Source organism: Elgaria multicarinata, chromosome 3 (genome assembly GCF_023053635.1).
Source record: "Elgaria multicarinata webbii isolate HBS135686 ecotype San Diego chromosome 3, rElgMul1.1.pri, whole genome shotgun sequence".
NCBI lineage: Eukaryota > Metazoa > Chordata > Lepidosauria > Squamata > Anguidae > Elgaria > Elgaria multicarinata.
The window spans coordinates 12,960,586-12,985,071 of NC_086173.1; the positions used below are offsets into that span (position 1 = coordinate 12,960,586).

At 44.1% G+C, this 24,486-nt stretch overlaps 1 protein-coding gene across 2 annotated transcripts in view; it reads right to left on the minus strand.

The window, feature by feature from the left end:
- TYK2 (tyrosine kinase 2) overlaps positions 1–24,486 on the minus strand; it is a 57,694-nt gene that overhangs the window by 19,370 nt on the left and 13,838 nt on the right. For both annotated transcript variants that reach the window (XR_010025166.1, XM_063119310.1), the window contains exons 3-13: positions 22,339–22,492; positions 20,888–21,051; positions 16,066–16,450; positions 13,596–13,790; positions 11,628–11,785; positions 11,408–11,525; positions 6,736–6,928; positions 4,793–4,899; positions 4,170–4,346; positions 1,115–1,202; positions 309–436 (exon numbers count right to left, since the gene is read on the minus strand). Coding sequence is in view for 1 of the 2 variants with exons in the window: in XM_063119310.1 (XP_062975380.1) it covers positions 309–436; positions 1,115–1,202; positions 4,170–4,346; positions 4,793–4,899; positions 6,736–6,928; positions 11,408–11,525; positions 11,628–11,785; positions 13,596–13,790; positions 16,066–16,450; positions 20,888–21,051; positions 22,339–22,492 (1,867 nt within the window). In the remaining variant the exon portion in view is untranslated. The remainder of the gene's footprint in view (positions 1–308; positions 437–1,114; positions 1,203–4,169; positions 4,347–4,792; positions 4,900–6,735; positions 6,929–11,407; positions 11,526–11,627; positions 11,786–13,595; positions 13,791–16,065; positions 16,451–20,887; positions 21,052–22,338; positions 22,493–24,486) is intronic.

A 24,486-nucleotide genomic window follows, 5' to 3' on the forward strand; every position in this document is an offset into this window, starting at 1 on the left:
TACAATTCTGCCACTCTTGCATCTCTCAAGGTGGGGCCCAAGAGCATAATTTACAAGGAAAACATACATTGGTTTAATGGCTATTCTCCTCCTCAGAGAAATGCAATTTTGTGAGGAAATCTGTAACCAATACCCACACCGAACTGCAATTCCAAGGAATTTTGGAGGTAGGGACAAGGAGAGAAGCCCTGGAAATTAAAGTAATATATGTTATATCTGTCAGATATAACCTTTTAGTGGAGACTTGGCTCAAGTGACAACCCAACATTCTCACAATGTCCACTCCAAATCCTCCCGAGGAGACTTACCAAGTAACTCAAGGCACTAGCTAACTGTGCAGCAACAGTGAATTTCCAGCCCACCGTTATCCGCCCTTTGTTTTTCCTCAAGAAGAAGTCCAGGGGGCCATGCTCAATGTATTCTTCCACCATGATATCTGAGAACAGAAAAAAGGATGAAAAGTGAGAACCCTGAAGCCCAAAAAGGCTTAGCACTCTTGTTCCACAGCAGCAGCGGAACAGACCGGCTACAAAACATAAACGGGAATCGGAAAGGACTATTTGTCCTGCTCGAATAGATCTAAGACAAACACAAACGGGTCAAGAGCCACAGGCTGGGGATGGAAGGCAAGTGACCACCACAGAAATCTGTCATAAGAACATAAGAAAAGCTGTGCTGGATCAGGCCAAAGGCCTGTCTAGTCCAGCATTCTGTTTGCACAGTAGCCAACCAGATGCCTCCAGGAAGCCCATAAGCAGGACATAGGTGCAATTGCACCCTCTCACTCAGGTTTCCCCCATCAACTGGTTTTCAGAGGCATACTGATATATTATAGCTATCATGGCTAGTAGCCATTGATAGCCAATAGCCTTATCCTTCAGAGATTTGTGTAATTCCCTTTTAAAGCCATCCAAGCTGGTGACCATCACTATATCTTATGGTAGATGTTAAGAGATGATTAAACATGGGTAAGTTGTCTCAGATGCAGAATGAGAGAAATGGGATTGTGCAAGGAATAACAAACATTGCAAGTACAAATGATTGAAAACTGTAGGGCAGCTAAGAGGCGACAATTATATCTCAAAGACCAGGCAAGGCAGGGATTAACACTCACTCTCCGAGCCCCGTACACAAACCCCATGAACAAAGGCCAAATGGATGTGGGAGACCTGGCTCATCAGGCTGGCTGTTTCAAAAAATGCCTGTGGAAAAGAGAGAGGAGGCCATCACATGAGGGCCACTATCCAAAGAACACAGCTGAGGCAAAACAAAACAAAATGAATAATAATAATAATAATAATAATAATAATAATAATAATAATAATAATATTTCTTACCCGCCTCTCCATTTGATCGAGGCGGGGAAAAACAATAAATGATAAAATACATAAAACTGAATTAAAACGTAATATACATTGTTAAAAACATCCTAAAATTCCACTGGATAGGCCTGCCGGAAGAGATCAGTCTTGATAGCTTTCTTGAATGCTAGTAGACTGTCAAGATGACGAGTCTCCTCCGGCAGGCCATTCCACAGTCTGGGAGCAGCAGAAGAGAAGGTCCTCTGGGTAACAGTTGTTAATCTAGTTTTTGCTAGCTGAAGTAGATTTTTCCCAGAGGACCTGAGTATGTGGGGCAGATTGTACGGGAGAAGGCGATCCTGCAGGTAGCCTGGACCCAAACCAGGTAGGGGCTTTAAAGGTGATAACCAACACTTTATACTTCACTCGGAAACTAAATGGCAGCCAGTGAAGAGATTTTAAAACTGGGGTACCAGTGACCAGCCTGGCTGCCACATTTTGAACTAGTTGAAGTTTACGGACTAGGCATAAAGGTAGCCCCATGTAGAGCGCATTGCAGAAGTCGAGCCTCGAAGTTACCAGTGCATGCACTACCGTCTTTAGGTCTTCCAACTCTAGGAAGGGGCGCAGCTGGCGTATCAGCCAAAGCTGATAGTAGGCACTCCTGGCCGTCGCATCTATCTGAGCTGTCATTTGGAGCAATGGATCCAGAAGCACCCCCAAGCTGCGAACACAGTCTTTCAGGAGGAGTGTAACCCCATCCAGAACCGGTTGACACACCTCCAAACCCAGGTTGTGTCCTTTGACAGCAAGCACCTCCGTCTCGTCTGGATTCAGCTTCAAAATACTTTGACTGCTCTGCACCAGCAGTGAATTCCGTATCCACCCTTACATTCTTTTCCCACCCTCCAGCAGGGTGACAATCCATTTTAGTAACCATGATAAATAAGCATTATAAATAAACTTTTTTAGTAGCACTCACTAGCTATCTATTTTATCCTTGTTCAGGTGTATTTTCATTTATAGTTTTGTAATAATTTTGATACTGTTATACATCATCTTGAGCATCTGTGGAAAGAGTTGCTGCCTTGAGTATTCTTTATTTTATTTTTTTAGTAAGATGGGATAGAAACACTGCAAATAATTGTGTAACTAAATAACAGAAATAATTATTGCCCATGTACTACATATCGCATTTGCTGAAGACATGTTTTCTACCAGAGGTCATCACCTGTAGGATAGAGACAAAAATGGGAAACCTAAGTACATGGGAGGAACATGCAAGTGCCTATTTACCACAAATACACATCTGGGAAGTTGCTTTTTGTGCAGGTTTTCTCTTAAGTGGAGATTAATTACGTGTAGGGAAAATGTTATGTGTGAAGCAGCCCTGAGAAATGGCTTTTGGAGCCATTCCCATTTTCCATCATTGGCTTAAATTAGGCTGCAAGCTGGAAAAGGCAGAGTGGGTCCAGCGCTGCTCACAGCCAAAAGTGGCAGCTGCCCTAACCCAAGGTCTCATACAAAGATGAGGGGTTCAGTCTCACCAGTGTGATGACAACACCCAACTCTCTCTCTCTCGTTTCCATGCAAGTTCAAGGAAGCTGTTTTAGTACTAAATCAGAATCTGATGTCAATAACAGACTGGATGAGGGCAAACAAATTGAAGCTTAATCCAGACAAGACAGAGTTGCCCCTGGGTCAGCCAAAAGATAGACCAAGGAATAGGGATTCAACCTGTATTGGATGGAGTTACACTCCTCCTGATGACTGAGGCTTGCAGTCTGGGTGTATTCTGGAGTTGGCCTTTAACCTGGATCCCCAGGTTTCGGCAGTGGCCAGGAGTGCAGTTGCGCAGCTGAGGCTAATACCAACTCTGCACATTCCTAGAGACGTCTGATCTTGTCATGGTGACATATGCCTTTGTTACATCCCAATTTGGACTGTATGTGGTTCGGCCTTTGAAAACCGTTCAGAAACTTCAGCTGGTCCAGAATGCTGCAGCCAGTCTGTTGACTGGGGCTGGTTAGAGTTAGCCCACAACTCCCTTGCTACAACAGTTTCACTGGCTACTAGTCTGTTTCTGGGCAGAATTCAAAGTGCTGGTTATGACCTATAAAGTCCTATATAGCTTGGCTTCAGGCTATTTGAAAGACCATTTTCTTCCATAGGAGGCTGCCTAGTTTTTAGTTCTTCAGGAGAAGCCCCTCTTTTGAGACTGCCACCTTCAGAAGCAGGTTTGATAGCAATGCAAACGAGGGCTTCTCGGTGGCCGCTCCTGGCTGTGGAACTCCCTGCTAAGGGAGGCTAGGTTTGCTCCCTCTCTTTTGTCCTTCTCCCGGAATGCAAAGAACATTTTATCCAAGCAGGCCTTTGGCTTCTAACAGGATCTGCTGGCTTGGATGCTGTTTTTACTCTGTTGTTGTGTTTTTAATGCTTTTACTTGTGTCTTAGTGTATTTGACGCTTGTTGTTTTTTATCAGTGATTGTAAATTGCCTTGAGTGACATTTTTGGTAGAAAGGCAGGGTACAAAACAAATCAAATAAATAAAAATAAATAAACAAACATGCTGGATCCAACCAAAAGCCTTTCTAGTTCAGCATTCTGTTCTCCACTGTGGGCCACCCAGTGCCAACCAAGGAAGCTCACAAGCAGGACATGAGAGCAATAGGTCTTTCCCTGGATTATTGCACTCAGTGACTGATCCTGGAGGTAGCATACAACCATCATGAGTAGAAGGCATGACTAGCAGTCTCTGGAGGAAGCAAGCTCACCCATCTACTCCAGTAGCTGGCTGATAGATAGGATACTGTGCTCTCGGAACATTTGCTAGTTTCCCCTCTATTGCTCTCCCGCTGCCTACTCACCAGGGCAATGTCCCTGTGGCTAGGGTCCAGCATCTTGAGCACTACGTGCATCTCACGGCTGTTGTTGTTCTGCTCAGTGGAAAAGTACTCCGTCTCGTCGTCACCACTGGCCCCTCCACACACATGCAGCACACCATCATAAATATTGGTGCGCGTCCCTTGTCCCAAGTGGGCTCTCTAAAAGGAGGTTAAGACACCACTGTGTTAGCGAAAACATCATATAACCAGTCTTATAATGCACACACACACCCCTGTAATTTCATATGCATCTTTCATTTCACCTGGAGCCAAGGATAGGATTCATGGCTCTGGAAAAGAAGACAGTAATCCTTCTTGTCAGGCATTCATGTTGCTTTAATCCCTTAAACTCCATTTTCACCCCACTGGGAGGCATAGAAGTCAAATTGGATGCCACCAGACTAGATATATTAGCAGCTCAAGTCACCTCTTCAGTAGCTCCTAAACCATGGTTTGGAATTACATATGAAATCAGCACTCTGCATGGTCCTAAAACTGGGGCTTAAAAATTCCTTGCATGGAAAGAGAATGCTAGGTCCTTTCCAGGTTGATGCACCTTTATAATCCTAACCATCTCCAAATAGATACAATGCAACTATGCTGACCTGAGTGATCTCATTCTTTCGGATCTGATGGAAGCTCAGCTGGGTCAAATTCAAAATTGGTCGAGTGCTGTCCTTCATTTTTCGTGTGATCAGCAAGTTAGAGACTTCTGTAGTACACAAGGTTAGCCCAAAATATTAGATCTAGGAAATCACACTACGACGATAGCACAAAAGCAGACTATTTATTTATTTATTTATTACATTTCTATACCGCCCAATAGCCGAAGCTCTCTGGGCGGTTCACATAAGTAGTCCGGTTCACGGACTACTTATAAGGAAATATTTAGCAGCTTTGTTCACGTATGAAGAAAATTATATACCGCAATGTATAAGCAGCTGAATAGAGCCTCTTGCAGGACACTGCTTCTGATGATTACATATGACAAGCCTATGGCTAGCTGACAGCTTCATAAACCTCAGCAGAAATACAAATTTTTTAACAAAGCATCGGGCATGTGAATTTCCTGAAAGACGTGGGTTGAGGAATAATCAAGTGGTGAAAACTGTATTAACATAGAAGCTGAGATGCTTAAAAGCATTCCCAGCAAGCCACAGTGCCCTGGGAAGATATGACACTAACACTGGAAAAGTTTAGGCCACGTCTTCCCAGTGATCTAAGAGGTAAGTATTCACACAGCTGATACGGATAAGGGGCAATTCTTGCTACACTCTGACACAGTGGTCCAATTCAGATGTAACTGACTACAATTTCATCTGACTATGGAAAACTAATTTGTGCAAACTAAAGTTAAAAAACCAAGATAGCAACCCATAGTTTGATCATAGTTTGATATCCTGGTTTCTTAGCTGTAGTTTGTACAAATCACAGTTCCCCATGTTTGGGTGAAATGAGAAACTACACTTTTAAAAAATAATCTGTGACTCAAAGCTTTAAATCTCTCCTCATGCACAAAAGCCTTGCGTTTGCTTGTTGTTTTAAGGATGAACTATGCCTTGTCATTATACCTAAATCAGCCAGTGCATACAGCTAAACATATTAGAGAGCCAGGTTTATACTTAACCTTTAGTAAAACAGCAGACTATTCCTACTCCTTTCATTGGTACCCAAAACATACCCTCAGCATATTTAAATATGGCCAATTAAGCAGACACTACCACATTACTGTGATCGCATATCCCTTCTATTTAGTCATGTCATTAACCCTGTTCAGGTGCTCTAGCCCAGGATGGACAGAAAGTAGATCTCTAGACGTTTTGAATTTCAACTCTTATCGTTTCTGACCATTGGCTATGCTGGCGGGTGCTTCTGGGAGCTGGTCCAAAACATCTGGAGATCTACCTTCCGCCCACCCCTCATGTGATACGGAGAGGGTGGGGATGCATTTCATAGAATAGCAGAGTTAGAAGGGACCTACAAGGCCATCGAGTCCAACCCATCTCTTCCTCACAGCCCTGCTTCCCAGTCCTGCTGCCCTTTGCGCATTGGAGGATAATAGTCTGCAGTGGGGATTGCGCTCTACGCATGTCGGCTGATTGCCCAGGATTCTAAATCATATGAAGAGCCTGCACACATAGAGCAGGCTGCCCATGGAAAACCTTCACTCTCCAACACATTGAAGGCAGCAAGGCCAGGTAACAGTGATGTCATGGAGGGGGTGGAGCCAGTGAGTTTGCCCCTACTCTCTCCTCACGCAATTCTAATTGTGTGAGGGCTAGAATGCCTGAAATTGTAACTTAGCCTCACAAGTTCTGTTCAGGTTCATAAGTCTTTTATCTACATTTATTATGCTTTGCCTAACATTCGGAAACTCTAGGATATACAAGCAAATGCTAAACCATTACAGGTCTTATGGTAGGAAAATGCCATGCCATGTGCAGACCTATCTCTCCTCCTCTTATACTTCTCCTTCCCTAGGGAAAATTTCACTATCAGCTTGTATCACAGGAAAAGAAAGATTCTTTAGATGTTGTCTGGTTTGTACCTCCTGGCTTTGGGAGACAACACTTCTTCAAAATGAAGGTCTCATTTTCAGATCTTAGTGTGCAGCCTTTGAGAGCATTCATCAGTTCTTGGACACTAGAGAACTCTTGCTCCCAGCCTTCAAGGACAAAGGATTTTTCCTTTTTCTTGATCCGGAACTGCCTGTAGCTTGTGGCATCTTGTATCCAGAGGTTCTGGTAAAAACAAGCAACAGGGGAGAGAATAAGAGATGTACATCATCCTGCATAGTCAGCCAGCAGCCTTGTTTGGAAAGTGCATAACATGGGACACACCGGCACCCACAGAAAACTCTATTTGTCCCAATTTTCAAAAATTAACAGAAGCCAGGAACATCCCGCTTACTCCTTCCATCTTTATGATCTGACCAAGGTGCTACCTAGTTCTGCATCCTGTTTCCAACAGTGTCTGGTCAAGAACAGGGAAATGAGTGTTTTATATATTAAGCTGTTTTTTAGAGAAGTGGCCCATTGGACAGGGGCCTCCTGGGAAGAGATACAAAGAGCTCTACTCTAGTAATATTTGCTGCCCTGGTAACAACTAGTAACAAAGCAAGCAAATACAGATGGCCTGCCAACTGGCTTAGTTTATTTTTAAGTAGGGAAAAGGAATCACAACAGAGGTGACTACAGTAGAAAATGGCACTGTTTACCACACATGAACTCTTCTGCATCATTCAGTATTCTTGAACCCCTATTTTAGAAATACATGGTGCTTTCCACTAAGACAGGAAGCTTACTGTGGTATCAGCAGAAAAGAAAGAATAAAACCTACGATTTACTTATCTGAAATTAAGAACCATCCATTTTGGCAATTTTCAGTTTGCCGTTTGTCAACCATAATAAACTACAGACTGACTGAGTTCGCCTGACACAACAACCGATCATGGGTTGTCATGTGAAACAAGCCACAGTGGGTTGTTGTGTCATCCAGACCACTTCCCACAGGGTGGTTGTTTTTGAACAACAAGCCACCCTGACATCCCATGGTTTGTTCTAGGGATTGTTTGACCCATGATGGGTTGGTGTGTCATCCCAACCCAACAGAGCCTACCCATCATGGCACAGAGCGACTTAGCAAAAGCCTTGCCACTCTTCCTGATTGCACCTGCCCAAGCCTCCCTCACCAATGACAGCCCCTCCAACCATGCCCAAATGGCACTCTAATTTTTTTTTGGCCCCAGAAATTTGCACAAATAGGGCCGCAATGTGTTAAAAAAAAAAAAAAAACTGGCCCCAGGAATGTGCGCAAATGTGCTCAGAATTTTTTTTATTATTCTCAAGGATATAGCACCCATCATGCTCTTTGAATGACAGTCGACCTGATGCCTTGCGGTAAATAGCTGTTGTTTCGCTATAGCCGAGGCTTCGGCCTGAAAAACTCTAGCCAACTCTCTCTTATCCTCTGGGAGATAATCACAAAGTGAACCTACTTTCTCCCAGAGGAAGAGTTGGTATCGAGCCATCGTTGCCTGGTAAGTAGAGGCTCGAATACCAAGAGATGCAGAGGAATAAACTCTTCTACCTGTGAGGTCTAACTTTCTTCCCTCTTTATCGACGGGGGCGGAATGAACCCTTTGAGACTGACCCTGGGCTGATTCTACAACAATAGAATTGGGTTTTGGACGTTGCGCTAAAAACTCGGCGTCCCCCTCTTGAATACGGTAGAGTGTCTCTAATCTCCTTGATGTAGCTGGAGTAGAGGCTGGTGTCTTCCATGACAGCTGTGCTGTTTGTTTCAAAGCAGGTGGAAGGGGAATAGCCACTGTTGTGTTCGTTTTAGTACAAAAAACATCGTAAATGGGATCATCCATAGGCTCATCCAATTGTTGAATGTCCAAACCAAGTGCTTGGGCCATTCTTAGCATATGTTCAGAAAATCTGCCCATGTCTTCCGACGGTGACGATGGATCTTGTGTGTGTATGGTATCCTCTGGTGTAATTGATATTCTAGACTCGGGATCGGATGGATAATCGTCCTCAGGTGAGGACAACGTAATTAAATTCAGTTGCTCATGTTCTGGGTCCAGTTGTTGGTTCGGTACCGTAGCGGTTATAGATGCCGGTATCGAAGGAGCGCGTCGATGAGTAGATGTAGGAGACACTTGATGGGATGGAGGTGGTGGCAATGGTATTTGGAATACCCTAGATGTTGGTGGCGGTTGTGCAAAATAAGCCTCAGGTGGGTATTGGCAACCCTGATCATGATGAAAGTATCTTCGCGGGCGATAGTAGTCCCAGTCATAATAATCATGCCTTGACTGGTGCTCAGAATACTGGGAGGCTCTATCCCACTCACGTCTTGGCGTGCGCTCTGTAATCGTCGGTCTTGGCGATGGTTGTGACAGAGGAGCGATCTCTTCGGTCTCTAAGAGCCCTACAGTGTCTCTAAAAGAAGTCGCGGACGCCGAGTCCCGTATCTCACCCTCCAATAGACTTGGAGGATGGGTCGGTAGCGTGGTTGTCGGTACCGAGTGAGGTTTCGGTAGCGACTTAGGTCTCGGTACCGAGACAGTTGCGGAAGCTGTTGGTACGGACGGCGGAGTCGAATGACTTTGAGTCAGCATAGAGGGTCGGGAAGACCTTGGTGAAGGCTTTCCTGCATCCCTTTTCTTTTTCTTCCTCTTCTTCTCTATCTCAGAGGAAGATTTAGGAGTTCTGGCCTTTTTTGTGATCTTCTTGGCCACGGAACTCGCTAACGACCGTCCAGGTGTGAGGGGTATCAATGCCCTACTATTCGCTCTGGTTTCATCGCACACTTCGGTGCTACGGTCTGCAACGGACTTTTCAGTAGTCGTTTTGTCCATGTTTGGTGTCTCTGTGGCTCTAAGAGCTTTTTCCCACAAAATGGCACGGAGACAATCTGTTCTGTTCTTTCTGGTTTGCTTGGTAAATGCCATGCAATGGTGGCAGGCCTCTACTTTGTGGCCTTCGTCCAAACAAAGAACGCACAGGGAGTGCCCGTCTGTAGGGGGAAGCTTAGCCCCGCACTTAACGCATTTACGAAAAGGGGCCTTCACTGCCATGCGGGTCAGGCGCCCGCGACGAAGTCGCTGAGGAGAATTTAACTAACTACAATTTTTTTTTTTTTTTTTTAGATAAGAGAGAGAAGAAGAAATATGAAAGAACGGAAGAGAAAAAAGGATTTAAAAGATTAAGGAAGAAAACTGGGGAAAAAACGCTAGAGGCTCGGTTCTATAGGTCTAGGCACAATGGCGGACGACGAAGAACTGAAGTAAGGGCGGGAACCCCATGGACATGCGCGGTAGCGTGGGGGAGGGGTTCCCGCCAAAAATGTTCCACTTAGCTATGTAAGGTTCCGGTTCGGTCTCTGCGCAGGCGCAAAGCCCATATGTGTGATGCATAGAGACCACGATGAAGAACTGCAGCAGTAACTGCTCCGAATATAATCCACACTGTGTAGCTTGTTCGCAAGGTGGGTTGTTGTGTCGTGCAAACCTAACCATTGCATTATTATACAGGAATTATACAGCATTATTGTTAAAATTACAGTTCATTCAATAGTATTAATGATCCTAAAGTTTCTTTGAAGTGTGTTCAACATAATTAAGGTTTGTAAATAGCAACTCCTTTGTTTGCCTGCAGCAAGTAAGAAATTGTCTCCAAGTAATGAGTTATGGGAACATTACAGCCTGCTTCTCTATCACTCCAGCCTTTTAGCCCATAAGTTACTAAATGACTAATGTAGACATATTGTGGGAAAATATGCTAGTAATTTTGGTTGACTTTTTAATGCAACTCCAAAGTGTGACTCAGTTCAGACACAATGTGCTTCCAACAGGAAAGCCATAGTTTAGAGCTACTTATTTGCTTTCATTTTCCATTTACTTTGCCCTCAGCTTCATCCCATCTCCATGGCACAGCAGCCTCGAGAGGCAGAGTAATGGCCATAATTACATTCCACCAGGGTGCAGAGCAGAGGAAGAGAGGAAAGCAGCTGTCATTCCATCAGGCTGCAGAGGTGTGAGAGATGAGAAGTAAGGTCTGCTGAGGGACCAAATCCTTTTGGCAACTCCTCTCCCAGAACTGTTTCCATCCCAGCGAATCATAATAAGAATTCTGTATCTTTAAGAACTGGTGCCTGATTTGGCTTTGCCCGCCCCCTCTGCAATCCTTTTCTCTTTTGTGTTGTGTCTTTAAGAATGAAAGCCTGAGGGATAGTTATGGATCTGCAAGACCTTCTGGAACCCTTTTCAGTTGAAGAGCAGGGAAGAAATGTATTAAATTAAATAATTATGGTTTGTCAATTCAGAAATCATACCAAATCATAGTTAAGCTTTACTGTTTTGAACCAATCCAGTTTGTTTAATTGATCTTCAGAAAGGTGGTTGTAAAGGAATGTTGAACCCCTATTTTAAGGATTTTCACCAGATACAAGAACCTTAGCCCCTGCTTCCCAGGTGATTTTTCTATTATCTTTATTTCTGTCTGTGATGTTGATTAGTCAATATATTGCCAAAAAGACAGCACAGATTTAACATAAAGACCCACGCAGCCTTTGACAAAGGTTGCTTAGAATCAAGCATTGCATGTTTAAACTTTGAAAAGGCTCCTCCACAGATCATCAGGACCAAACCACCATTTGGGAGAATCTATAGAATCAGAACAGTCCCTTGCCACCCCCCCACATCTCACCTGGCCTCGCCTCAGTACGGACAAGATCAGTCTATTGAAGTCAAGGACACTCCAGCGGAGGATGTACAGCCCATCCTCCTGCTCCTCCCTCTTCAGTTTAGCCAAAATGAACTCTTCCCTAGAAAGAGAAAACATTTCAGACACAACCTATGAAGCCAAGTGCTCCCCAGCCTGATGTAAGAGAAGATAATGGCTGGCAGTTTAAGTAGAGACCACTTACTGCATGGGTCCATGAATGCCATTCTGGATGCTCATAACCAGTCGCGGTGGGGCTACGTCATGACACAGATAATGGCTAGAATCAGCTGTCAATCGGAAGTAGCCATCTACCAGTGAAACCAAGGAGAGGGCATCCTCATGGGATGAAAGAGACAGATCCTGAATAGATTTTTTTTAAAAAAAGCATAGTGATTAGTTCTAAGCACGGTGTTGGATTAAAGGTCCCTGTAAATCTATGCTGGAAAGCTATATCACGGGAGTCTGCAGTGTTCTGTCTCCATTTGCCACCTCTGCTTGCACTCACTGTCAGGACCCTTCTGCTGTCCCATTAATACTACACTGTTTCACACAAAGCCTATATTCTGAGTTGCAGAACACTTAAAATAGGCACAACATAAAGAAGAGACACAGAGATAAGACTATAAATGGGATGCATCTGGTTGGGAAGCTAAGCGGATAATCTATCCCAATTTAGGAAAATGATGACAGGACACCTTCCTTATCTTATACATAATTTCACTAACCTCAGGCTGCTATGTTGTGCCATACTAGACAAACAGAGCTGTGATCCTAAGACAGGCCAAGACATAGCAGTGGACAAAAGTTTTGAACTTTGAACAAGGAGATTTCGGCTCAAATTGCTGCAGTACTTTAACAGTACTTTTAAAAAGTTTTCCACCAGGTGGTCATCTTGGCCACCATCTCTGTCTGTTCCTTCACTGGAAGATTAGTGGGAAATCACAGGAATTTGGGGAACAAAAGAGCAATCCTACTTTCACAGCTAAGGGTACACTTTCTTCCTGGCTTAGGCTAATCAATCTATCCAGCTCAACTTCTTGCCTCTAAAAGCACCAGTAACCACTGGCTCCAGAAGCAATACACTAGCCATACAAGGCAACACTGAGCAGGCCCATCCATCCTGTGCAATTTTCTAATTTAGAACTGGCTTTTGTTTCTACATGATTTTCAGAATCTGAAGTGCTTTTACAGTCTTTCTCATTTTTTCTTCAAAAATCCCTTTAGAGTCCATTGAAGCTGAAAGAGTGTGCTTAAGGTTATTGACAAAGAAGATCTTTGTTGTTGAGCAGGGAACTCATCTCCTACATCCAAATGCAACATTTTGTCCACAGTACCATAATAGCCGAGGAAAACTGTGATTTTAAGAAAGCCTGGGTGGTGGTGCAGAGAGTGTTCAACCTTGACTGCGCAGACCCAGGTCCAAATTCCTCACTGGAATGAAGCTCACTAGGTGACCTTGAGTCTCAGCCTAATATACATCACAGGATTATTGTAAATATAAAAGAGTAACAGTAAAAGAGTGGGGAGAACTATGATTAAAAAATAAAACAAGGCTAGAACAAGCAGCAGTCTAGTTCCCCATTTTCCCTCTAAAACATGATCTAGGACAACTGATGTCATGACACTGACTGGGTTCATATGACTGGGGAAGGAAAATAAGCCGCTGTGGAATATTTTCCGACCTTGCTACGGTGGCTTAATTTTCTTCTCCGACTGTGCGAACGTGACCATTGTAAGTTACTCTGCATCTACCCCTCAGTGGTTGGCAGCCACATGATACCGACTACATAATGTTGTGACATCAAAACATGGAAGAGAGAACCAAATACGCATGTATATCCCAATGTTTAGAGATTTCATATGTGCAGAATTTTTATTCCTAAGAAATCTCAATTAAGTTTAATAATGTTTTCCCTCTTCCTCTCTACTCCACCACTCTTACACAAACACACACTGCAGCACTCCAGTGCTCTGAGAGTGTTCTTTCAAAGGTAGTCGCTATTGGTTTTAATGTTTTTCTAGTTGGGTCTTTCAGCAGAGGGTGCTGAGCAAATACAACCACAGTAGAAATAATATCACATATTGTCCTTTCAACAGCTCCAGCCTTTACTCACAGATCTCATTTACACAGATCTGTGAGATGGGTAGCAGAGGGACAAACCGCACCTACCAGGCACTTATTGTCTTGACGGTGAATGATGACTTTGCAGTCTTTGACAACGATGTGTGTGATCTCCTGGAAGTCACAAAAGTGTACCCATTTAGGTTCACATTGTTCCACTGGTTGATAGGGCCACTTGGCTTTATGGTCCTTCATCCTGGCCTTCTTACCTAAATAACCTCTGTGGAGATGGCTTTGCAATCTCTGCAAAACAACAATAGTTTAGTCTGAGCTCTAGGGTGTTTACATCAGCATAGACACCAACATTAGACTATAGCTGTTTTAAGAATAAACCTGGACCATCTTTCTGACAACTCAACACACAGGGAGCCATGACCATACTCCAATTCCAGCTTCAGGATCAGAGAATGGCTGGGTTCAGACAATATGCTAACTCAACATGGGTCATATTTGTGCCCTAACCACTCTGAGAACCCACACTCTGCAGAATGGGTTCAGGGTCTTGGGGTGGCTCCCTGTGAAGCAACATGGTCAACCATAGAGAGGGCCGCATAGAACGCCTGGAAATGCCAGTGATGCTCTAACCAGCATGGCCAATCTCTATGGTCAGGATCACCTAGGAACGCCACTGCAACCCCAGTGGTGGCCACTGGGATGCAAGGAAGGAGGACAAAGGTGGGACCATAGGTAGAGGACAGGTAAGGGAACCATATTGCCTGCCATAGTTCTGCAATCATGTGGAGGGCAGGCTTGTTGTGGTTTCCCTCCCCCTCCCCACACCATGGTTCCACTAACCACTCCCCACCCTATGATTGTCTGAACAGGCCCATAGAGTCCTTTGAGGTGTACGCTTTGCTTTCAGAATTTACAGCCACAGAGGTCATGCCAAGATCTGCCTGACCAGCATTTTCTAGAAGCTGACACTTTCAAAGGCTAAGTCACTTGGGCCATTGTTGAACACTCTATTATTAAAAAGACAAAAATGCACGTAGCCATGTTGGTCCATAAAGAAAAAAAATCCCAAATATAAATAGTACTTTACATTTTATCCTCACAACAACCCTGTGAGGAAGATTAGACTGGAATATTATGACCTTAGGCCAGTCACTCACTGAGATTCATGGCTGAGTGAGGATCTGAGCCCAGGTCTCCCCAGTCTTGCTACACCATATTGGCTATTGTTGGAGTTGCACATGATAGATGCAATAGCTGGCAACCACTTCCTACAGCTAGCAATTACTACAAGGTTGGACTTTTACATTGGGCTTCCCTTGACAACAACTTTAAAGGTTCAGTGGTTGCAAATTGTTGTGGCCTGTCTTCTGATGGGGTGGGTCACTGGAAGTACATTGCACCAATGCTTGAGCATCTGTACTACCACTCAATTGCCTTCCAAACTCAAGTTACTGAGCTGGTGATAACCAATACCCTAAATGGATTAGGCCCATGTCTAGAGACCTAGAGACCTGTCTCTATCCTTGTGTTAAGTTACAACCCCTAAGATTGTCCTGGCGTGCCTTTGTAACCTTGAGAGTATGGTATACCCCCAAGGTTACAAAGGCACTGTGTGGCTGCCTCTCAGTGGAGGAATTTATTGCTTCTAAGACACACTTTTCACTGCACTGAGAAACTGGGATTGCGTTTGCTAGACTGAATCAGTTTGGAATTTGAAGATTTTAGCTTCTCACTGCTATCCAAACAGAAGCAGCCAGCCGGTCACCCCACCATGCTGTTTTTCTTCAAAGTCAACCATGGTGCACTCCTTTGCCACCAGTGAGTATATCTTCTAATGTGAGCACAGAAGCTCAGCGTGCTGTCTTCAGGTGGCTTTCCAAGTGCCTCTGAAACTCAGCCCAATGTTAATGGATGAGGCACCCTCCCCTGCCATACCCAAAGTCAAGAGAAGGACAAGGTCTGTGGCAAGCACACATTCTGGCTGGTTAGCAACACCATCCAAAATATGCGGATCTACACCCTTAACATTTAAAGACAGTAGGTCTTTGTCCTGGCTGCCATTTTCACAAAGCATAGAGTAGTCAAGAAAAAGCCAAAATGTATACAATCGTTCTTCATGCACATGATTAGTTCTGACTGGGGCCACTGAGTATATCGTCATTGTCAGTTTTTGTTTGGTCAAACCTTTATTTTGAACTGGTAACCTGGATTATTTTTTCCTTTTTAAAGCACTTTGTTCCAGCTCAGGAAAAACTAACTATTCAATTCAAATTTTGTTTCATCTAACTTTCTGGCCTAATTATTGGATATTTGTGCTTGTAACTAACATATTATTACTTGCCCTAAACCTGTAAACCAAGACAAAATAATTATCTCTTATACTGAACAAAATTAAGTACCCAAGATGGCTTCCCAAACTGGGATGGGACAAAATGACTGTACAGCAACCAGCAGGCACCACAACCACTTCCCCAGAAAAAGCTCAGAGCTCCAATGCCCAAGGATGCAAAGCTTGACAATGACCACCAGAAGGAGGAGATGATGAACCCACAAATGATCCTACCTCAGCAGAGATGGGCCGCCACTTAATGCCATCAGTGCCTGTGACCAAGACCTCATGGGTGGCAGGCCTGTCGCTGGCAGGGGAGGCATTGGAGTTCTCCAGATGTGTGTGCCCTCCATTGATGTAAAGAGGCACCTTCTCACCCTCTGAAACGGTTTCCAGTGAGAGGACCATGAACAGGTCATTCCCAAAACGTGGGGCCAGGTTCTCCAAGGTCGCCAGGTACTTTTGCATAACGTCCTCCTCTGTCAGCTTGCCGGTGCTAACTGTATGCCGCTGGAAGTGCTGCAAAAACTTCTTGAAAACACTTCTTGTACGGAACCGAGTCAGGTAATTGCTCTGCTGAATCTGCCGGCAGAAGGAACGTGGGATGCACTCCTTGAAACTGCAAGGGACACAAACAGCCAGTTAGCAGGATCAGCCCTCGTGGGTATTAATGTCATGCTCCCAATGAAACAGATGAGTAAAATAAGAATGAAAGCCTGGAGCAGAGATGACACAGGCCTAAATGATCATTGCTACAGTCACAAGCCACCTATGAGCACAAGGGCTGCAAAATCTGATTTTCTCAGTTAAACTAGGTAACCTGTCTAATATCTTACACAGCAATGAACTTATGAAGCTGTATTATACAGAGTTAGCCCATTTCTCCATCTAGTTCAGTACTGTCTACTCTGACTGCTTGTTGTTCCATGCATTAATATGGGATAACTTGGCTAAAGTATCTATGTGTTTCAGGAGGCTGTTTAGGCAAGAGGCTTAGAAGCAGCCAAGAGTGGAAAGTTCTAGATAGTAAAGTGTGAGTTAATACCATATAAAGTAATCAACGTTCATAACCTGTGTGTTCTCTATTGCAACTGAATTAACAGGAGTTGACAAGTATGCATCGCATGGAAATTCTGGATAGATGCAGAAGCCTTCCTGATCACCAAGTTACCACCCTAGTTAAACCACTCAAAGGCTTACATAAATTGGCCTAAATTGGCAAAAAAATTGTTCCAATCCTGAAGAGTCCTTATCTCTGGAGAAGTCATTAGCAATCACTGACAACCTCCAAGGCTTAAAGTATTTCTATGTAAGTTACCTTCACATAACTCAAGGTGAGTTATGCCATACACAAAGATCCCCCAACCTATCACAGAAGATCTAGTACCTTCAGACCCCTCTTTGGCCTAAAGACTTCCACCCCTTAGAAAACACTACCTTTAGAAGTGATTTCCCAGGCACCCCCTTGGGTTCAATTTGTTCAGCTTATCCCCTGGATAACCATGCTGGTTTAGGCTGCCCCCCACTTAGCCAGCTTCTCTCCTTGCCTCCTCTTCCCTGTACCCTTGCCTCTTCTTCAAGTCTGTCATTTTCTTCAGTTTAGCTGGGATTTCTGGTGAGGCATTGCTTCACTGCCTTCCAACTTAAGTTCTATTTTTGCAACAGAATTTTGCACCATGTGGGGCTTCTAAAACATCTCAGCCTGCCATCATCACCTTTAAAGCCATTCCTTAGAGTATCTCTAGATGAGGTGCATCCCATTGTCAATGAGACTGGGGTCATTGCCTCCCCCCAAACAATTGTAAGCATCCAGAAAGTAAAGCCCTCTGTTTCCCCACCTCCTCTGAAACACATAAACATACAGTGGGAAGCTAGAGTTTCCTGAAATGACCAGACACAAATGAAACACTCATTTCTGGAATGGAACAGGTCAGCAGAACTAGCAAAAGGGAGCTCTACTGATCTGGCCTGTTCCGGAAATGGGCTCAAGGTTCCAGCTCTATTTGACATCCTGTAACTAGAGATGTGAGGAACTGAACCCAGAACTTTCTGCATCCAGAGTATGTGTTCTGTCATTGAGCTATGCCCTTCCCCATTGTCACTACATAGTGATCATACCCATTCCATTATTGGAGTAATAACTCTCTAGTCCAATATATTACAACGATTGAAACAATTCCTTTACAAAGCTAGGTCTATAATCTGAAAAGTTCTAGCTGCTATCAAAAGCTAATGGTGTTTGTAGACAACAGGAATTGGATGGGATAGCCAAAAGGAAATTAATGTAAACTCTGCTATGTCCATCTAGCACAGTGGTTCCCAAAGTGGGCGGTATTGCCCCCTTGGGGGCGGTGGGATTGCATAGGGGGGCGTTAAGAGGCAAAGGGGCGGCAGGGGGGCGCTCGAGGTGATCTCTCCAGAAGGTCCTAAAACCCAGGGACCGAGCAGGAAAGAGCGGCAAATTCAACTGCTCTCCCCACACTGCTCCTGCTCAGGAAGGACTTTCTCACGCAGCCGCTCTCTCCTCCTATCTCAAGCCCACAGCGGCCCCACCAGAAGTAGGGGGTGGGGGAAGCGCCCACAGGAGGCAGTAGAGCAGGAAACAGCGGCGAATTCAGCTGCTTTGCCCACTCTTCTCCTGCCTAGGAGGGCCCAGGGCTTCTTTCCTGCTGGAGCCACCGCCACCCCGCTCACTTGCTCCCTCGGCCAGAGCTGCTCCCTCCTACAAGCTGCCCCGGCAGACCTCTCGTGATAGTTGCTGCACAAGGCGGAGCAGCAGTCCTGCGGTGGAGAGGAAGGAGCACATGGAGGATGGTGGGCAGAAGAGCCACTGCCAAGAACAGCGGCCGGCCGGCTGGGTGGGGAGCAGGACTGCTTGTGCTGCTGCAAGGTATCACCAGGCTCCCTTCCCCTGTCAGGAGTTGCAGATTGGGGCCATCTCCCCTCTGAGCTGCTGCCCTCCTGTTGTAATCAGCCCGGCAGCTATTGTGAAGCTTGGGGGGAGGGGGGTTGGAGAGAGGGAGGGGGGGTTGGAGAGAGAGAGAGAGATGCTGTGTGTGTGCTCCCACCTACCCCAAAAAATCTGGACTACAACAGGATTGGGAGAGAAAAGAAAAGGGGGAGGGAGACAGAATTGCAATTCCCCAGGTCCTTCCTGGCTAAAGAAGATTCAGCAGCACCTTTTTCCAGAATGCTTGCTGAAACAATTTCTATCTGCCCTTGCTTATTTCAGGGTGTCCAACCCCCTTTTTTCAAGCGTTCTTTTGGTAAACATGGTATGTGTGTATCTTGTGTCACCATAAAAACAGAGCTGCAACACAATCCTAAGTATGTCCACTCAGAATTAAGCCCCACTGAAATCAATAGAATGAGCTAAATGTGCATAGGATTCAGCCTGAAAACGAAGAGAGGGTGAAGAAAAGACAGGAGAAAATGAATTGTAGAAATAGAATAGCAAGGTAACTGTGGGATATTTAACCATATTTAAAGTCAATAAGTACAGTAAAATTAGTGCCCCTCTACTTCAGTCCCAGCCAGATTTTCAATAGGAAAACTTTGTGCCCCTCATGCCTGGAACGCTCTTCCAGAACACTTGAGAACTACCAACTCAATCACAGCTTTTAAAACTCAGCTAAAAACTTTTCTTTTTCCTATAGCTTTTAAACTTTGAGTTTGTTCTGACTCTATACTGTTAGCTTCACCCTACCCGGTGCCTGTTTACACTTCCCTGTGCCTGTTTGCATTCTCTTTCCCTCCTTATTGTTTACTACAACTTTATTAGATTGTAAGCCTATGCGGCAGGGTCTTGCTATTTACTGTGTGGTCTGTGCAGCACCATGTACATCGATGGTGCTATATAAATAAATAATAATAATAATAATAAAAGTTTAATTAAAATACATTATCCTTTCCTATAACAAAATGGTGCTAACTCCTAAGTAAGTGTGTTCCACTGAAGAAGGAAATCCTATTTGATTCCTGTATTCATGCTAGTGTGACATAAGTTAAAGGTGCAATTTTATGCACGTTTAGACAGAAAAAAGTCCTTCAACTCCTAGAATCCCCTCTAAATGGGAAGCACCTGCCCCAGGCTTGCCGGGGGAGGGAAAAGAAAGCGAACGCCTCTGTTTGCAGTCAGCATGGCAGGGCACAATAATTGGAATTTTAATAAAGTATTCAATTAATTGTTACTGTTTTGAATTTTATTGTCATTATCTTCCTTGGTGGGTCATTGAAAACCACTATTCTGAATAATGATTTTTATAGTGTAGGGTAGGGGGGCACTGGGCATGAGTTTGTGGAACCAAGGGGGCGGTGACCTGAAAAAGTTTGGGAACCACTGATCTAGCACAATCCAAGAATGAATATTCTGGATTCAGCTCTTTCAAGGCATCTGACTGATGTAAAATAGGTACTACAAATCAGGAGTGAACCAAATGAGGGTGTGAAAAGACAAAAAAAATGCTATAATGGTGAATGCTCTGAAACCCATAAGATATGCACTGGGGAACCATGATTCTCTGCAACTCTTCTTCATACTTGAATAACTCTAGCAATAGTTCTTATCCACATACACTCTCCCCCAATTCAGAGGCAGTTTGAATTCCAGGTGCTCGGAAGCAAACAACAGGGAAAGCTGTTGCCTTCAGACTGCTTGCGGGTTTTCTCTCTAGCAAAGCCTCGGTTGAAAACAGGATGCTGGACTAGATGGATGCTTCTTCTGATCCAATAAGGCAGTTCTTACGTCTCTTAGAATGGCGTATACAGAATAGGCTGGGAGGATTAAATATGCCACCACAATGAACCACAGGAAATGCCTCCCCATTCCCACCCCACGCATTATTCTTATTGAACCACAGCATGGGGGAGTTGGCAGCGCAGTCTTTTAAATTGGTACACATACATGAAACTCACAACACTAATATCGTCTTAATAGAAGATCTCAAACAGGACTTCAGGAGTTAATATCTGCCACCCTTTGAAAAGGAATTTGGGATTACAGGGATGGGAAGTACACCATACACACAGTTCTGGCTTCCATCACCATGGTAATCACCTGGTTTTCTCTGCCACTTCTTCAAGGGAGATGCCTCTTTTGAGAGCAATGTCACAGAGATGGAGGACAGCCATCCCCAGGCTCTCGTTTTTAAACTGGTGAATCTCCTGTTCAGTGCGTAGGTCTTTTAGAGAGGCAACATCGTTAATGAAGTCATATTTCCCCTAGGAAAAAAGAACCAAAGAAGTAACTCTCAAGGAGGTACATTTCCAAACTAGTGGGTCTCAAATGCACCTCTCTAGGGTCTTGGTCAAAGCGGCTACCCCGGTTACTGGAAACTGAATTAAAATGATGCCAGGGGTACAACCTGTAATTTCATGTATGCAAAACGTATTTTCTGCTAAAGGCTATTCGTAGTAATGAAACAATGAAGCCAGGAAAACAATGTTCCTCTAGAATTCATACCCACCTTGCCCTATTCAGTTCTGTCTGGATCCAGCCTGCATTTGCCTCCCCCAACCTGAAACTGGTGGTGTCCAACCTTCCCATTGAGGCATTTCCTGACAGCCATGGAATTTTTCGTCTCTACCTCCCCACCTCCCACCATCACCAATGCCAAAGAGAGCCATTCTGGTGCAAGTGAAGCAAATCACAATTAATTAACTTTATTCTAATTTCTATGCAGCAAATATATTAGGTCTAGTGTTAAAGAGGAAAGAGTAGTCAGGTCACATGAATGTTCAGAATACATACTGAGTGGCACATAATTACACTCCAATAAACTTTAGACCCGTTGGATGGGTTTTGATCAAATTCAGTATGTGAATGATGCCAGGGAGGGCACAGAAGGGATCATTTTGCTTTGTAATTCAGAAAAGCGTTTTTCCTTCCTCTGTAGAATGTGGCTCAGTTCGCTTGCTTGGAGCTTTCTGGAGACTGATCTAGGATGCAGGAGTTTGGCTATCTGACCACATTTCCTCTATTGGGGTAAGGTGGGGAGCTTGAACTGCAGCCTACTGCCAACTGATGAACATCTCCTGGCAACTGTTTCACTATTTCCCATGTGTTGCTTTAGTGTCTCTGGAATTCACCAATGACCTCCACAGCTTTTATGTATTCCTGCTTCCTACAGCCATATCTTACCAACATTTCTTTGTGTCTGCCTCCCAGTTTCATCCTCCTGAACTCTCTGCAAACATGCCCAATCTGGCAGAAGCTTAGGCTCAGAGTGTTTTACACTTGCAATTATATGCTGTGTGTATATATTCCCTGCTTGAGACATGCTATGATCTGGATTTTACAGTCTGCTCAGAGGAGAGCTTGGAAATGGATGGCCCTGCCTTACAGTGTAGGGTTGACCTTTATGGCTTTGAAATTCAAGAGCTATTTGGGTTTGCCCTACCCATCCGGGGAGCCCCAAGAAAACATAGTAATACTAAGAAAAAATGGCTAAAGAGGATGGGCACCTTGGCTTAATCTGAAAAGATCAATATCAACAAAGCAGATCATACTTGCTCAAAGAGATACTGGAATGATGATTTATCCAGTAGGGCATTGCCTTGCTCGCCCTTCTGTGGCTTATCATCTGAGTCATTTGAACGAGGAATGCTGCGATAGACAGCTGGCTCCTTGTCATTCGTCCCATGCCAGTTTCGAAAATAATACCTGTATAAGTGACAACAGTACAATTAGTACAATCATTCTAGACAAAAATCAATAACAACTGGCTTCTAGTTCAATGAGAAAGTAGTAGTTATTGCAAACTAGCAACCATCTAGTTTTTAGATTGTAAGCCTGTGGGCAGGGACTGTCAAGAAATACTTTTGTAAGCCGCCGTGAGAGCCTTTTTTGGCTGAATGGCGGCATAAAAATCCTTAAATAAATAAAATAAATAAATAATAAATAAATCTGCATGTCACATTGGCAAACATATGTTAATGTCAGCCAAAGCAGACAGGACCAGATGTAAGAACTGTGACAAATTCCTGTGGCTTAAAGGACATTTATGTTGTCAAAACTGCATCATGAGTAGTGGGGTTCACTGGCAGAACACTGCTTTGAATCTATTTCCAAATCTGCCTAGTTATGTTTGGATGCAATATTAAGGTACTCACTGAAGTCACACGGACTTGGCTCAGGGCATTAAGTAAGCTGTTGTGCCCAATGTGCAGAAACAATTAGCAGCAAGTCAGAACTTATCTGCCATGCTTTACAAACTATTAAATGTTTCCTCTTAGGGAAAAACAACTACAGCTCCATCTTCAGTTTACTGAAACAAACGCATACAAAATCCAAGAATGCCCAACTGAAACAAAGCTTTAGAGTTTCAATGTGCAGAAGGGAAGGAATCTGGGTCAGCAACTTGGATATCAGCTTAAAGAGCATGCATACCGAGCAGATTGATCCAGTGGAAGAAACACCTGATGGAGAGAATATGTGGCCCATAACAGTTACTCAGCCCTGGAGCAAAGGTAAATGGAAGGAGCAGAAAGATGGCATGCAGGGTGTACACGTGTCCAACTAGTAGAAGAGTAGCTTGGAGCAAGAGGAGCCACCGCCAAAGATGACCAGCCTCCTTAGACAACTCTGGGAAGGCATAATGGCAGAGCTCTCTTAGCATCTAGGAAGATGCCAGGCACTAGGTATTGAAGGGACAAGGCAGGCTTTAGCAACCGTAACAGGGCCTGGGACAGCTTACTTGGTAGTACCACCTTCCTCTACCACCTTCCGAAACACTCCTCCCATTTCTACTGTTAATATTCTAAACTTAATGACCTGAAATAATCTCATGAGAGCTGATTTACCAGTGATAAAGAGCATGACTCAACTCAGCCATAAACTCACTCTTAAAATTCTCTCTTAGACTTAGAGGCCTACCTGCAATACGGGAATAATACTGGCCTACCTAACAGAGCTGTTGTGAAGATTACTGAGATAATGTTTGCCAAGTGTTTTGACCACTTAAGAATAGCGCTATATAAATGCTAACTATTATTTCTGCTGCAGTCATATTTGCAATAAACAGTGTCAATGCTTTGCCAGGTTACTTCAGCTTATATTAAGATATCAACAGCTATGATCAAAGTTATTCTAGCAGTATATGCATACAAAATTGCACCTGAGTGATGCAGCCATGCAGACTCTCTCCCAAGAGATTAATAAAGACTGCTCAGTGGGGCTGATTTTGAAGAAAAACAAGCATGCTGCCGGTATGGACACTGAGAGCATAACTCAGCCAACGAGTCCTGAAGAAGAAGCTTCCCTGATAGCCGGTCTGGCCATTTCAGTCTCCTAGCTATTGCAGTGAAAGAGCTTTGGCAAAATGCCACCTATTGATTTTTGTCTGGCTGGCTCCAAGACAAGCAAGTCATGAATGTCAATGACTCATTCCGCTAGCAGCCCTGATGCTGCAGCAATTGCTTATTTGGATTTCAGGGGTGATCTCAAGCAGGCACAGGGAAAGCTCTACTCCCTTCATCTTCCAAGCTTTGCTTACGCATCATCTCAAGTCACCTACAGCACATTAACCATGCATTCACATGAACCAATTTGCAGGTCATGGCAATTCCATTCACAAAGGAGACATTTCCAGTATTCTAAAGACATCTAACTAGCAACAGTCCAAATTACTACCCCTTTACATTTGGTAGAGCACCCAC